The sequence below is a fragment of the Delphinus delphis genome, chromosome 8 (genome assembly GCF_949987515.2).
Source record: "Delphinus delphis chromosome 8, mDelDel1.2, whole genome shotgun sequence".
Lineage (NCBI taxonomy): Eukaryota > Metazoa > Chordata > Mammalia > Artiodactyla > Delphinidae > Delphinus > Delphinus delphis.
In genome coordinates, this window is record NC_082690.1 from 22,148,263 (window position 1) to 22,162,829 (window position 14,567).

Consider the following 14,567-nt stretch of genomic DNA (forward strand, 5'->3'; position numbering starts at 1 on the left):
ACCAAAGAAAAGATTTAACCTGAGAAATGAGAAAATGCAGAAACAAAGGAAAACAGTCATGTAAGACAAAATTATGATAGTTTAGCCATAAAAAAAGTCAAGTATATTTAGTTCCTCCTCAAGGGCCATAGATAATATTCTGAGCCATATCCTTGTATGTTTTATTGATACTAAACCCCTACCAGGTGGAAGAAGTTAATTGCATGCTGATCACCAGCACAAAGACCCCAGGAGGTTGATGCTGTTGACCCCTGAAATACCAACCTGTTACCTCATCACCAACCAGTCAAGGATGTCCATGAGCTGATCATGCACACCTCAACTCTTTCCCTCACCTTGCCTTTAAAAAACCTTCCCTGAAAGCTTCAGGGAGTTTAGGTCTTTTGAGCATAAGCTGCCTCTTCTCCTTGCTATAGACACTGTACTTTGCTTCAGCACAACCTGGTGTCAGTACATTGGCTTTTCTGTGTGTAGGTGAGCAGACCCAATTTTGGTTTGGTATCACTTGGATGAGGTATCATTTGAGCTGGATCTTAAAACAAGGGCAGGGTTGTGATGGAAGGATTGTTAGGCAAGGAGGGCATGCATTCCAGGCAGAGGGCATACATGAGCAGAGGTAGAGATATGGGAGCATTTGGGGTACTTTACAGGCTAGTTGGAACATAAAATGTGTATAGGAAAGTAGCGGGAGATAAGAAAAGTAGGTTAGGGATGTAGTATTTTTGAAAATTAATTGGACAGTATTGCACAGGATCAATTTGAGATGGGAGATCCCTGTAAGGATGCTACTGTAGTAGACTTGGGTAGAGTCAGGGAGGGGCCTGCACTAGAGTGAAATGAAAAGGAGGTGGCTGTATGAGATATAGTTACATTGAGATGTCTGAATTTGGCAACTAGTAATTTCATGTGGGAATTGAGCAATAGGATCAATCTCCATTGTTAATACTCAGGAATTTTTAGTATGAAGTCATAACTTGGGACCCTGTCAAGTTTAGCACTCCCTCTATAACCTTGTTTTACTTACTGGTACGGAGCTTCACAGGGTGGGATAGAGCTCTGTGATTGGGGGAGTAGGCAGAGTATCAGGAACAGATGAATGACCTCTGAGAGTCACAGGCATGATATCATCAAAGTGCCCATGTAAAAATGCCTGTGTGAAATCAAGAGCTTTCTCCTGATCTCCTGGTTGGAAGAGCATGGATTTTGTAGGAAGACCTGGGTTGGAACATGGCTCCATCACTTCCTAGCTATGCAACCTTGGACCTCAGTCTCCTTTTTGATAAAACAAGGTTGTTGTATTATATTTTAAAAGGATAAGGTATATTAAATGCTTACCATAATGCTGTAGTAGCAATGGCAGTGACTGGTGTCTGGTTAAATTTGCTGCACAGAGTTTCTTCAGTCTTTCACTTTTCTCCTCATTCTGTATTCTGCCATTATGGCTTCATCTCTCTGAAGCAGTTAATTAGCTGCAGGCTGTCCCTATCACTTGCCAAAATATAAAGGACAAGGTGCCAGTGATCTTTAAAGAACTTCCTCTTTTGTAGGCGGCTGTGCTATGATTTTTAACTGAATATCTGCGTACTCGGTGGAATTAATTACTCTCTATTTGTGCTTTCTTTTAAACAGGGATGCTGAAGGACAGTATTTGTAGGAGAGTGCAGAATGCTGAGAAGTGAAGGCAGAGAGAGAGGGAGGAAGGCATGCCTAGCGTTACTAGTATGTGGAAGGGATAGCGATAACGGCCAAGTAAAGTCTCAGGTCGCATTTCTTTTCTACCCAGGGATTTGCCCCAATTAGCCCAGAAAACTATAATTTAGTCGTGTCTGCGCATGTCGAGGTCTTTTGTCCCTCGGCGGACACCGTTGCCAGCCAAAGGCTATGTCTCCGCGCTCGTCGCCTTCGTAGGGCGCCGAGTTCTACCTTTTTTCCCACTCTTGCCATGGCCAGCCGAGGAGCCCGGCAGCGCCTGAAGGGAAGCGGGGGCAGCGGCGGGGACACGACCTCGGCCGCCGAGAAGCTGCGGGAACTGCTGTGCAGCCGGGAGGCGGGCAGCGCAGAGCCCCGGCCCGAGTAGGTGTGCGGGCGCGGCGGGGGCGTGGCCGGGCGGCGGGCGGCGCGGGGCTGCCGGTAGAGGGTCTCGCCCGCGCTGTGCTGTGCTGCGCCCTGCCCGACTTTCCCGCCGGGAGGGCCCGCAGCCTCTTCACCCTGCTCTTTCTGCTCTTACAGGGCGGGTGGACGCTGGGTCTTCACCCGCCTTAGATTAGATCCCCCAGCTCGGGTACCGTGTTGCTAGTGAAGAAACCCTGCAGGTCTGTGCGGCTTCCGGCCCAGGCCCAGGGCGTCGCTGTGTGTGTGTGTGTGTGTGTGTGTGTGTGTGTGTGTGTGTGTGTGTGTGTGTGTGTGTGTGTGTGTGGTGTGTGTGTGTGTGGTGTGTGTGTGTGTGTGTGTGTGTGTGTGTGTGTGTGGTGTGTGGGTGTGTGTGGTGTGTGGGTGTGTGTGTGTGTGGTGTGTGTGTGTGTGGTGTGTGTGTGTGTGGTGTGTGTGTGTGTGTATCCCAGCTTCCTTCAGTCCTCGCAGAGTCCCGACCCTTTACTCTTCTGTGTGGGCCCCACCACCTTGCACACCAGCAAACACCTCTCTTTTCAAGCCGGAGGGCTGCAGGTTAAGCCTGCGCTGGGGAGCTGTCAGCATATGGAATTGGAAAAGGTGATGTCCACTGCACAAGTTAGCTTCTGGGCATTTGAACAGATGGGGAAATGAATAAAGCCATGGAAAGTAATGACCTTGTTAGGAGAATAAGGAAAAGACGAATAAGAGCTTGTGGCCTGTAAGTGAGCGATTTGTTGGCTTGGGGTAAGCGGAGTGTCATAGATGCAAAGAACTAAAGTGCATGAATTAGCTTACACCTTAAAAGCAGGCAGTAATGACTAACGTTGATTAAGGTCTTAATTCGTTCCTTATTTATTCTAGTCAGGACAATTAACGATTCACCCTTTTAGGTGACTAACTCATGTGCTTTGGTGTCTCTTGACCTGTTGTCCTTTCTGTCTAGTTTTAGCCCTTCTAGTTAGCAGGTCCTTTCTGACACATACTTTTTTTTTGCTTCTGAGCAGGTTATCTGGGAACAAAGCAGGACAAGTCTGGGCACCTGAAGGATCTACTGCGTTCAAGTGTCTGCTCTCAGCAAGGTTATGTGCTGCTCTCCTCAGCAACATCTCTGACTGTGATGAAACATTCAACTACTGGGAACCAGTAGGTGATTTCTTTAGTTTTCTTTTTTTGTTCTTGATTTCACTGCTTGGAACCTTGTTATGAATCAAGATACAAATAATATACAAGTGTGACTATTAGTAAAATAACCTTATTTTCATTTCTGTATTCTAAGCTGATGATTTACCTCCTATTGAATGATATAGGAATTGCTGTTATACAAAAAAGGTGTAATTTGTAATTTTCTTAAAAAGTTTTTAAGTCAAAATATTACTTTGAGGTAGTTTAAAAATATTAAACGTAAAAGAGAAGCAGAAACTCCCTGTTCCACTTCTCATGGCCAAATCCTTGTCCCCAGAGGCAACCACTTTCTTTAAACATTTTTGGTTTTTTTCTTCTGATGTCTAGTAAAATAAACAATGTTGCTACATACTATGCTTATATTGCTGTTTCTTGATTTATACTTTTATAAGTTTGTTGGACTCCCTGTTATAGGAAATGCAGAGGTGAAATTTTCTGATCACATTTTGCATAAAAAAATAAGGAATGCTTAGGGTAGGTAGTTTAAGGAAAATACAAGATTTAGAGTTTTCCTGTTTTGGTTAATGAGTATTTTTTAAAAAATAAATAGAGGGTAAAATTCCAGCTTTCAATGTTGGCCAAACAATAATCTTGTAGGATTTATAATGTCTTAATATTTTTCAGTATTGGGTCATTTTGATTCTTATCCATTAGTTGCAAATCTTATTGAGAATTTCAGCTTTTTTGTGTACCTTTGTCTCATTAATACTTTTGCTTAGAAACTTCACCTGCATCCTCTTAACAAGGATTTTTGGCCAATATAACCCTGAATCCATCCGTTTTGTACTTTCAGACACACTACCTCATCTATGGGAAGGGGTTTCAGACTTGGGAGTATTCCCCAGCTTATGCCATTCGCTCCTATGCTTACCTGTTGCTTCACGCCTGGCCAGCTGCATTTCATGCAAGAATTTTACAAACTAATAAGGTAAGGGCGGGCCAACCTGGAAGCAATCACAACTGATCAAGTGGTGGGTGAGTCTCTGGAACAATTTGGGAAAGGGACCAAATATATTCATAGTTAGGAGGGGATTGTTTTTAAGAAGAATCATTTATTCATTCATTATTCAACAAGTATTAATGGAGCAACTTTTATTTGGTAGACACTTTGTTAAGTGCTCTGGGTGTAACAATGACCAAATCCTTGCCCTCATGGAATTTATAGTTTAGTGGAGAAGACGAACATGGAACAAGTAATTATAAATGCAGTGGGTCATGGAGGAAAAGTACAATGTGCAGTGGGTTAGCATATTAGGGAGAGCTTAATTTAAACAGAATACTGAAGGATAATTAGGAGTTAACTGAGACCTAACCTGATTACCTTTCAGAAATTTGACTATGATGTGTCTTAGCATGGATTTCTTTGGGTTTATCCTGTTTGGAGTTTACTCAGCTTCTTGAATCTTTAGACTTATGTCTTTTCACAAATTTGGGAAGATTTTAGCTGTTATTTTTTTAAGTGCTTTTTCAGTCCCGCCCTGTTTCTCCTCTCCTGAGCCTCCAATGATGTGAATGTTAGATATTTTATTACAGTCCCATGGGTCCCTGAAGCTCTCCACTTTTTTTTTTTTTTTTTTTTTGCGGTACACGGGCCTCTCGCTGTCGTGGCCTCTCCCGTTGCGGAGCACAGGCTCCGGACGCACAGGCTCAGCGGCCATGGCTCACGGGCCCAGCTGCTCCGTGGCATGTGGGATCTTCCCGGACCGGGGCATGAACCCGTGTCCCCTGCATCGGCAGCCGGACTCTCAACCACTGCGCCACCAGGGAAGCCCTCTCTTCACTTTTTTCCAGTCTGTTTTCTCTGTGTTCAGACTGAACAGTTTCTGTCGTCTTTTTTCCGGTTCATTGATGCTTTCCTCTGTCTCCTTCATTCTGCTGTTGAGCCTACTCATTGAGCTTTTATTTTGGTTACTGTATTTTTTCAGTTCTAAAATTTCCTTTTGGTTTTTCTTTTTCTCTTCTGTTTCTTTACTGAGACTTGCTATTTTTTCATTTGTTTCAAGCGTGTTCTTAATTGCTTATTGAAGCATTTTTACAATGGCTCCTTTAAAACTTTGTCAGATAATTCTTATATCTCATCTCAGTTTTGGTATCTATTAATTGACTTTTTTCCTTCAGTTTGAGATCTTCCTGGTTGACAAGTAATTTTTAGTTGAAACTTGGACATTTTGGGTATTATAGTATGAGACTCTGGATCTTATTCATGGGCCCAGCCTGCTTCCTCTGCACTATTCTGCTTCTCTTTTAGATGGCTTCTTTTGATACCACTGCAGCTGGAAAAAGGAGAGGGTTCACCACCTTGTGACTGCCAATTGGGGCTAGAAGTCCAGGTTCCCAACTAGGCCTCCACTGATACCACCCTAGTGGTCAGGGTAGAGGTACCTCATTACTGCTAGGTTTGGGGGAGTGGAAGTCCAGGCTCTCCAAGTGGCCTCAGAGGAAAGATATATAGGATGGGGGAGTTAGTAGAGAAATAACAATATGCAGCGCTTAAGGTTTTCATCTACATTTGGATATCCACTGTCACTTCAAATTTGGCATATTCAACCCAGAGTCCTACCTCTTACATCAGTGATACAAACAGCAAGCAAAACAGGAATGAAGATATCTGTTCTCTTGTTCTTTCTTCCAGTTTCCTCCTTTTTAGGTTCTGCCAGTGTGAGCCACAGGGCAAGGGGGAGTTGTAGCTTATAGGGTCCCAGCCCCATCATCATAATTAGAGTAGAAAAGGGTGGATTGTTGCTGAGAGACAATATGGTAATAATTGGCACCCCTAGTGATGGTTACCTTTACAACTTGCTACCCTAAACAAGAACAGCTTTGTTCTCTCTATGGATTGAGGTGTGAAATTCTCTGAATTATACACTCAGGAGTGGCATCCTGTACATAGATCCATGGGCTACTTAATTTCATGGAGCACTGCCAGATTGCTCTCCAGAATGGCTATTCAACTTTATACTCCCTACAATAATGTTTGGGGTTTCAGCTTCCTAATATCTGAGCACTTGATATTTCTGACTTTCTAATTTTTGCCCTTCTCATGTATATGAGATGCTTCTCATTTTAATTACATTTCTCTGACAACTAGTAAGGTGGAGAATTTCTTCATGTATTTATTGGTCATTCATATTTCCTTTTCTGTGAATTACCTATTTGCATCCTTTGCCTGTTTTTCAGTTGGGTTTTCTGGTTTTCTCTTGTGATTTGTAGAAGTTCTCAATAGTAACCCCTTGTAGGTTTTAGATACTGGAAATCCTTTCTCTTAGGCTGTCACCTGTCTACTAACTTTGTCTGTGGTCCTTTGTTGAACAGAAATCTTTAATTTTGATAGAGTCAAACCAATTAGTTTTTCACTTACGGTTGGTGGGTTTTGGGTCTTTCTGAAAGAAATCCTTCACCACAGGTCACAAAGATATTCTTATGTATTTTTCCCTAGTAACTTTATTATTTTATCTTTCACATACAAGGCTTTAGTCCATTTGAATTTTATTTTTTATAAATTGTGGAAAGATCCAGCTTTATTTTTTCCTATATGGCGAACTGGATTTTCCAGCACCATCTGCTAAATAATTCATCCTTTTCCTTCTGGTTTGTAATACCATCTGTATCATACATCTCATTCCCGTGTATGTTTCTGGCCTTTTTAATTCTGTATCATTGGTCAGTTTGTCAGAGAGTACTATATTGCTTCTATTATTATGGCTTTGTAGTATGTGTTAATATTTGGCTGATGAATTTCTCTATCCATTTTAAAAATTGTGTTTTATTTTTAATTTTTTAAATATTTATGTATTTATTTATTTATTTGGCTGCACTGGGTCTTAGTTGCTGCCCACAGGATCTTTAGTTGCGGCATGCGAACTCTTAGTTGCAGCATGTGGGACCTAGTTCCCTGACCAGGGATTGAACCCAGTTACCCTGCATTGAGAACACAGAGTCTTTTAATTGCTGGACTGCCAGGGAAGTCCTTAAAATTGTATTTTAAAAATCATTTTAGAATCAATTTGCCCCTCTCCCAAATTCTGGTGAGTCTTTTAATTGCTGGACTGCCAGGGGAGTCCTTAAAATTGTATTTTAAAAATCATTTTAGAATCAATTTGCCCCTCTCCCAAATTCTGGTAGGTATTGATTGGAGTTGCATTGAATTTATGTATTAATATGAGAATCAATATTTTTAGAGTGTTGAGTCATTCCATCCCTAAAATGATGTATTTTTCCACTTAGTTAGGTTTTCTGTGTCTTTTAATAAAATGTAAACAATGTATCCATTTTAGGCTTATCCATTCTTTGACTAGGATAATGACTAGATTCTTTATACTTTTTGTTACTGTTATGAACGGTATCTTGTTTTCTGTAATTTTTGTAGGAGGTCATTGCAGGTGAGGAACACAATTGTGAGGAACACAGTTGATTTTTGCTTTTTGATCTTGATCAAAATCTCACTGAATTTCCTTATTAGTGTCCGTGGTTTGTCAGGTGAATCTCTGGATCCTCTTTCATCTGTGCATGTAGAGTTTAGTTTCTTCTGTTCCATTCCTTATATCTCATTTCTTTTCTGTGTCTTTTTGCACTAACCCGACATCCAGTTACTATGTTGAATATTAGTTGCTATGGGAGCATCACTGTCCTATTCCCAAATACAGTTCTTATATTAACTTGTGTTAATTTTTAACTTTCTAAGTGTGTTTTTGTACTCTCCTCAACCAGATGAAGAGTCCTTAAGTGTGGATACCTTGTACTAAAATTATCTGTATTCCTAGTAGCATCTAGAGAGTGCTCAATGTATAGTAGGTTTTCAGTATGGTTTTATTGAATTAATGAATGAACTTGGGCATTTGCTGATTACTTGATTGAACATAATGATGAAAACTGAAAGAACTTTTAAGTTATATGTAGTAATATTAATCATAGAATGTATTTAAATAGTGCTTATTTTCAGAGGTATTCATTGCTTTTAAACATACCAGTATACTGTAGTATAAAAGCTATTCGGTACAATTCTTATTATTTTGTTATTTTTATTTGTAAAATTCATGTCAATTCCTACAATTAATAAAAACCACATTACAGACATTTGAAAAATAGGAGGAAAAATACGTACCTAAATCTCACTAGCCTGATATAGCCACTTTTACCATTTTATTATATTTCTTTCCAGTTTTTTCATATACAGTACTTCTGATTTCCATAGCTGTAACTCTGATGTATAAATAATGTTATATCATATATTTTCATTTAGTATTTTATAATATAATTTTATAATAATTATAATCAGTTATTATAATTGTCTAAGAAATGCTTGTTGAATAAATGAGTTTTATATCATAAGAATTTTTCCACTGTCTTTGTAACCATAAACTTTGATATGTGTATAATAATACATGAATAGATATAATTTAACCATTTCCCTGTAATTGAACATTTTATAGTTTTTAAAATAGTTTTTACTAAGTTAGTAGAGCTGCAATTAACATTTTTATGAATAGAACTCCTCCCCTCCCATATTTTGAGTTACTTCTGTGGGCCGGAATCAGAGAAGTAGATATACTTCTATACTTGAATTTAGGGATATGAAAATTTGCATGGTTCTTGATACATATTGCTTTTCAAAAGGATTATACCAATTTATAGTTATTAGTGACAAATGAGAGTGGTTTCATCTTTAAGAGTTTTTCTAACTTATCTTTAACTTCTGTTTTCTTGTTCTGGGTTTCTTTCAGATTCTTGTCTTTTACTTTTTACGATGTTTGCTGGCTTTTGTGAGCTGTATATGTGAACTTTACTTTTACAAGTGAGTATAAAAGCTTTGCTTCTAAAAGTGCTATGAGGAAGCCCAATATAGCATAGATTATTACTGTGATAGTAGAAGCAGTGTTTAGAAACAGAAAACATTTTCCTTCTAGCTTCTAATATTATATCTAAAGTGCAATTTCTTGTTTGAAACGAACCATTGGAAGGGAATACTTCTAATTATCACTTTCTTTCCTGAGGTGATAAATGGCATATCTTCATATTATTAACTTTAATTCTGTTAATAAATATCTAACTGGTATTTTATTTGGTAGGATTTAGTAGGGCCCTTTTTTTTTTTTTTTCTTTTTTGGTCCTGAGAGATAGGATCATGATTTCTTTCTTCTCCCTTTGAGCTGAGCTGATAGGAAATTATTCCCAGTGTGGAACTCACTGCTCTTATTTGTGCCCAGTACATTGTCTTTCACCAAGTACCTATTGGTTGAATGAATATTAGTGAAAGTATTAAGCAGTTAAGTGTTCCAGTAATAAAAATAGCTACCTTTTTTAACATGAAACCTAAGAAACATTTTAATAATGCTTTAAAAGGTATCTGGACTTAGTAATCATTATTTAAAGTCTTCCCACTGCAAAACAGCCAAAAATATAAGATAAAAAAGTTCTTTGGCCTTGACTCTGGGTAGAATAGAGGAAAAAAAAAGAAATCCAGGGCTTCCCTGGTGGCGCAGTGGTTGAGAGTCCGCCCGCCAATGCAGGGGACACGGGTTCATGCTTCGGCCCAGGAAGATCCCACATGCCGTGGAGTGGCTGGGCCCGTGAGCCATGGCCGCTGAGCCTGCGCGTCCGGAGCCTGTGCTCCGCAATGGGAGAGGCCACAACAGTGAGAGGCCCGCGTACTGCAAAAAAAAAAAAAAAAAAAAAAGAAAAAAAAAAGAAATCCAGTGCTGCCTTTGAGGATTGTAATCTTAAGTTGGTCTTTATATGAGTTCAGGACTGAATTCAAATCACCCACATGGCCCCCTAAACCCCAAGTTGAGAGTTTACTTTAAATTGTTCTGGGCTGTTAGTGTTTCCAGGCATCTTGCAAAAACAAATGTAAAATTTCTCTAGAGAAGTGGATCCTTAATCCAGGTGTCAAAGCATTACCATAGATAAAATTCTAGTGAACAAGAATTTATAGTAAAAATAAATGACAAATCACAGAAGGGAACAAAACATTATGAGTGAGAGCCAGCAGAGATAACAGATCAATAGAAAGCTGACCTGCAAAACTTCATTTATTAGGAATTACTAAAATAAGAAAATAAAATAATTACATTTAATATTTTTAAAGAAATAAAAGAAGGAATTGAAAACATAAAGAAGAAACAAGAGACTAAACAATCAATGGAGTGAAAAAGAACTTGCAGAATGGGAGAAAATATTTGCAAACCATATATCTGATAAGAGATTCATTTCCAAAATGTATAAGGAACTCCTGTAACTCAATAGTAAGAAACCTAATAATCTGGCCAACATACATGAAAAGATGACAGTATCACTAATCATCAGGGAAATGCAAATCAAAACCACAGTGAGATCACTTCATATTTGTTAGAATGGCTCTTGCCTAAGGAGGCAAGAATATACAATGGAGAAAAGACAGTCTCTTTAGCAAATAGTGTTGGGAATCCTGGACAGCCGCATGTAAATCAATAAATTTAGAACCCTCCCTCACACCATACACAAAAATAAACCCAGAATGGCTTAAAGACTTAAATATAAGACATGACACCATAAAACTCCTAGAAGAGAACATAGGCAAAACATTCTTTGACATAAATTGTACTAATGTTTTCTTAGATCAGTCTCCCAAGGCAAGAGAAATAAAAGCAAAGATAAACAAATGGGACCTAATCAAACTTACAAGCTTTTGCACAGCAGAGGAAACCATAAACAAAACAAAAAGACAAACTACAGACTGGGGGAAAATATTTGCAAATGATGTGACCAGCAGGGGCTTAATTTCCAAAACACACAAACAGCTCCTATAACTCAATAACAAAAAAACAAAAAACCCAATCAAAAAATGGGCAGAAGACCTAAACAGACATTTCTCTAAAGAAGACATACAGATGGCCAGTAAGCACGTGAAAAGATGCTCAACATTGCTAATTATTAGAGAAATGCAAATCAGAACTACAATGAAGTATCACCTCACACTGGTCAAAATGGCTATCATCAAAAAGTCTACAAAAAATAAATGCTGAGAGGGTGTGGAGAAAAGGAAACCCTCCTACACTGTTGGTGGGAATGTTAATTGCTGCAGCCACTATGGAGAACAGTATGGAGGGTCCTTAAAAAACTAAAAATAGAATTGTCATATGATCAGCAATCCCACTCCTGGGCATATATCCACAGAAAACTAATTTGAAAAGATACATGCACCCCAGTGTTCGTTGCAGCACTATTTACAATGGCCGAGACATGGAAGCAACCTAAATGTCCATTGATAGATCAATGGATAAAGAAAATGTGGTGTGTATGCATATATATATATATATATATATATATATATATGTATACACACACACAAAATGCAATACTATTCAGCCATAAAACAGAATGAAATAATACCATATGCAACATGGACGGATCTAGAGATTATCATACTAAGTGAAGTAGGTCAGAAAGAGAAAGACAAATACCATATGATATCACTTATATGTGGAATCTAAAATATGATACAAATGAACGTATTTACAAAACAGAAACTCACGTAGAAAACAGACTCACATAGAAAACAGACTTACATAGAAAACAAAGTTACGGTTACTAAAGTGGAAAGGGGGTGGGGGAGGGATAAATTAGGAGTTTGGGATTAGTAGATACAAACTAATATATATAAAATAAACAACAAGGTCCTACTGTATGGCACAGGGAACTATATTCAATATCCTGTAATAAACTGTAATAGAAAAGAATATGAAAAAGAATATATATATGTATATATACTTTGAATCACTTGGCTGTACACCAGAAAGTAACAGAACATTGTAAATCAACTATATTTCAGTTAAAAAAAAGAAAAAAGAATGGCTCTTGTCTAAAAACAAAGACAAGTATTGGTGAGGATGTAGAGAAGTTGGAACCCTTGCACGCTGTTGGTGGAAATGCAAAATGGTACTGTCACTGTGGAAAACAGTATGAGGTTCCTCAGAAAATTAAAAAAAATAGAGCCACCATATGATCCAGCAAACCCACTTCTGGGGATTTATATAAAAGAATTGAAATCAGGATCTCAAAGCAGTATTTGCACTCCAATATTGGTTGCAGCATTAGTCACAATAGCCAAGATTGGAAACAACCTAAATACCCAGTGAGAGATGAATGGGGTGGGGGACGTGGTATACAATGGAGTATTATTCAGTCTTAAAAAAGAAGGAAATTCTGCAAATGTGACGTAGTGGATGAACCCTGAGGAAATTGTGCTAAGGGAAATAACTGGTCACAGAAGAGCAAATATTGCATGATTCCACTTTCATGAGTTATCTAAAATAAATGGTTGAACTCATGGAAAAAAGGGATAGAATTGTAGCTGCCCAGTTTGGGGGCAGGTGGAAATGGAAAGTTGCTAATCAATGGGTATAAAGTTTCACTTACGTGACGTGAATTAGCTGTGGAGATCTGCTGAACATTATGCCTATAGATAACAATACTGTATTTTACATTTAAAAATCTGTAGAGAAGGTAGATATTATATTAAGTGTTCTTACCACAATAAAATTAAAAGGATTAAAAACAAAACAAAAACAAATGAGATTACAAAAATGACCGGGCAGATTTGAAAAAGAACCAAACAGAACTTCTAGAAATGAAAACATAATAATTGATATTGAAAATTCAGTAGATCAAATAACTGATTAGACACTTCTAATAAGTAAACTAGAAGATTGATCTGAAGCAATTACTAAGAATGTAGTACAGAGTGACAGAAAAAAGGAACTATGAAAGGCTAAGAAATGTGTGTGGGGGCTTCCCTGGTGGCGCAGCGGTTGAGAGTCCACCTGCTGATGCAGGAGACACGGGTTCATGCCCTGGTCAGGGAAGATCCCACATGCTGCGGAGCGGCTGGGCCCGTGAGCCATGGCCGCTGAGCCTGCGCGTCCGGAGCCTGTGCTCCGCAACAGGAGAGGCCACAACAGTGAGAGGCCCGCGTACTGCAAAAAAAAAAAATGTATGTGGTCGAGTTGAAAGATCTGATATATATCTAATCGAATCTAGGAGAGGTAGAATAGGGAGAGGCAGGATTCAGGGAAGTAATAGCTAATAAGATTTTTCCAGAATCAAAGGAGAAAATATGCTAATCCACAGATTCAGGAAGCCTAACATGCTGAGCTGGATAAATAAAAAGGAATTGGTAAGACTGTGTAAAACAAAGGACAAAGAAGATCTTACAAGTTGACAGAGGACTAATATAAAACCTACAAAGGAATGTCAGGCAGTTAGACCAACAAAAGCATTCTCAAAAGCCAGAAGACAAAAAATATGTTCAAAGTTCTGTGAGAAAATGACTGTCATCCTAAAATTATGTACTCAGCTAAACCACCTTTTAAGACCAAGAGTTAAATAAAGACTTTTCAGACAAAATATAAAGAAAGATCAAACAAAAGCCAGAATTTACCATTAAGAGATCCTCACTAAAGAACCTTCTAAAGGATATATTTAGGAAGAAACAAAATTATTTCAGAAAGAAGGTCTGAGATGCAATAAGGAACCTGAGCAAGAAAATAGGTAACACATAGTTAAGTCTGAACAGATATTGACTAAATGAAGCAATGATCACCTCTAATACTGTTTTATTTATAGGGTTGAAAAAGCCTGTAAGACAAAAGTAAAAGGAGGTATATAATTGCTTTAGAAACATTGACTTAGATAACTATTTATTAAAACTTTGGGGGCTTCCCTGGTGGCACAGTGGTTGAGAGTCTGCCTGCCGATGCAGGGGACACGGGTTCGTGCCCTGGTCAGGGAAGATCCCACATGCCGCAGAGCGGCTGGGCCCGTGAGCCATGGCCGCTGAGCCTGCGTGTCCGGAGCCTGTGCTCTGCAACGGGAGAGGCCACAGCAGTGAGAGGCCCGCGTACCGCAAAACACAAAAAAAACCTTTGGTGTAACTCCTAGTCTTTTTTTCTAATAACTGCCATCTATTGAGCAACTCTGTGCCTGGCACTCTTCTGCGCACTTTACCATGCATTGCCCTCACAGAAACCTTATGCAGTAAGTATTATCATTATCTGCATTTAACAGATGAGCAACCTGACAGATTATGTAACTAGATGAGGGTACCACTGCTAGTGAGTGGAAGGGCCAGGATTTTAACTTGTGCCCATCTGAGGCCTGTTATTTTTCCACTATATCAGGCTGTTTTCCTACTGATATTAGAAATAATCTAGCACAGAAAGTGTACATTTCCTCTTAGGTAGAGAGCTTCTCTCCTGCTTAAGGAATAAGAATGTTTGGGTTTCTTATGCACATGGAAT

At 38.9% G+C, this 14,567-nt stretch overlaps 1 protein-coding gene across 2 annotated transcripts in view; it reads left to right on the forward strand.

The window, feature by feature from the left end:
* Positions 1-1,918: 1,918 nt before the first annotated feature.
* Positions 1,919-14,567, forward strand: part of ALG9 (ALG9 alpha-1,2-mannosyltransferase) — a 95,685-nt gene continuing 83,036 nt past the window's right edge. For both annotated transcript variants that reach the window (XM_060017973.1, XM_060017974.1), the window contains exons 1-4: positions 1,919-2,073; positions 3,117-3,255; positions 4,088-4,222; positions 9,015-9,085. In XM_060017973.1, coding sequence (XP_059873956.1) covers positions 1,943-2,073; positions 3,117-3,255; positions 4,088-4,222; positions 9,015-9,085 — 476 coding nt within the window. In that variant the 5' untranslated portion in view covers positions 1,919-1,942. The remainder of the gene's footprint in view (positions 2,074-3,116; positions 3,256-4,087; positions 4,223-9,014; positions 9,086-14,567) is intronic.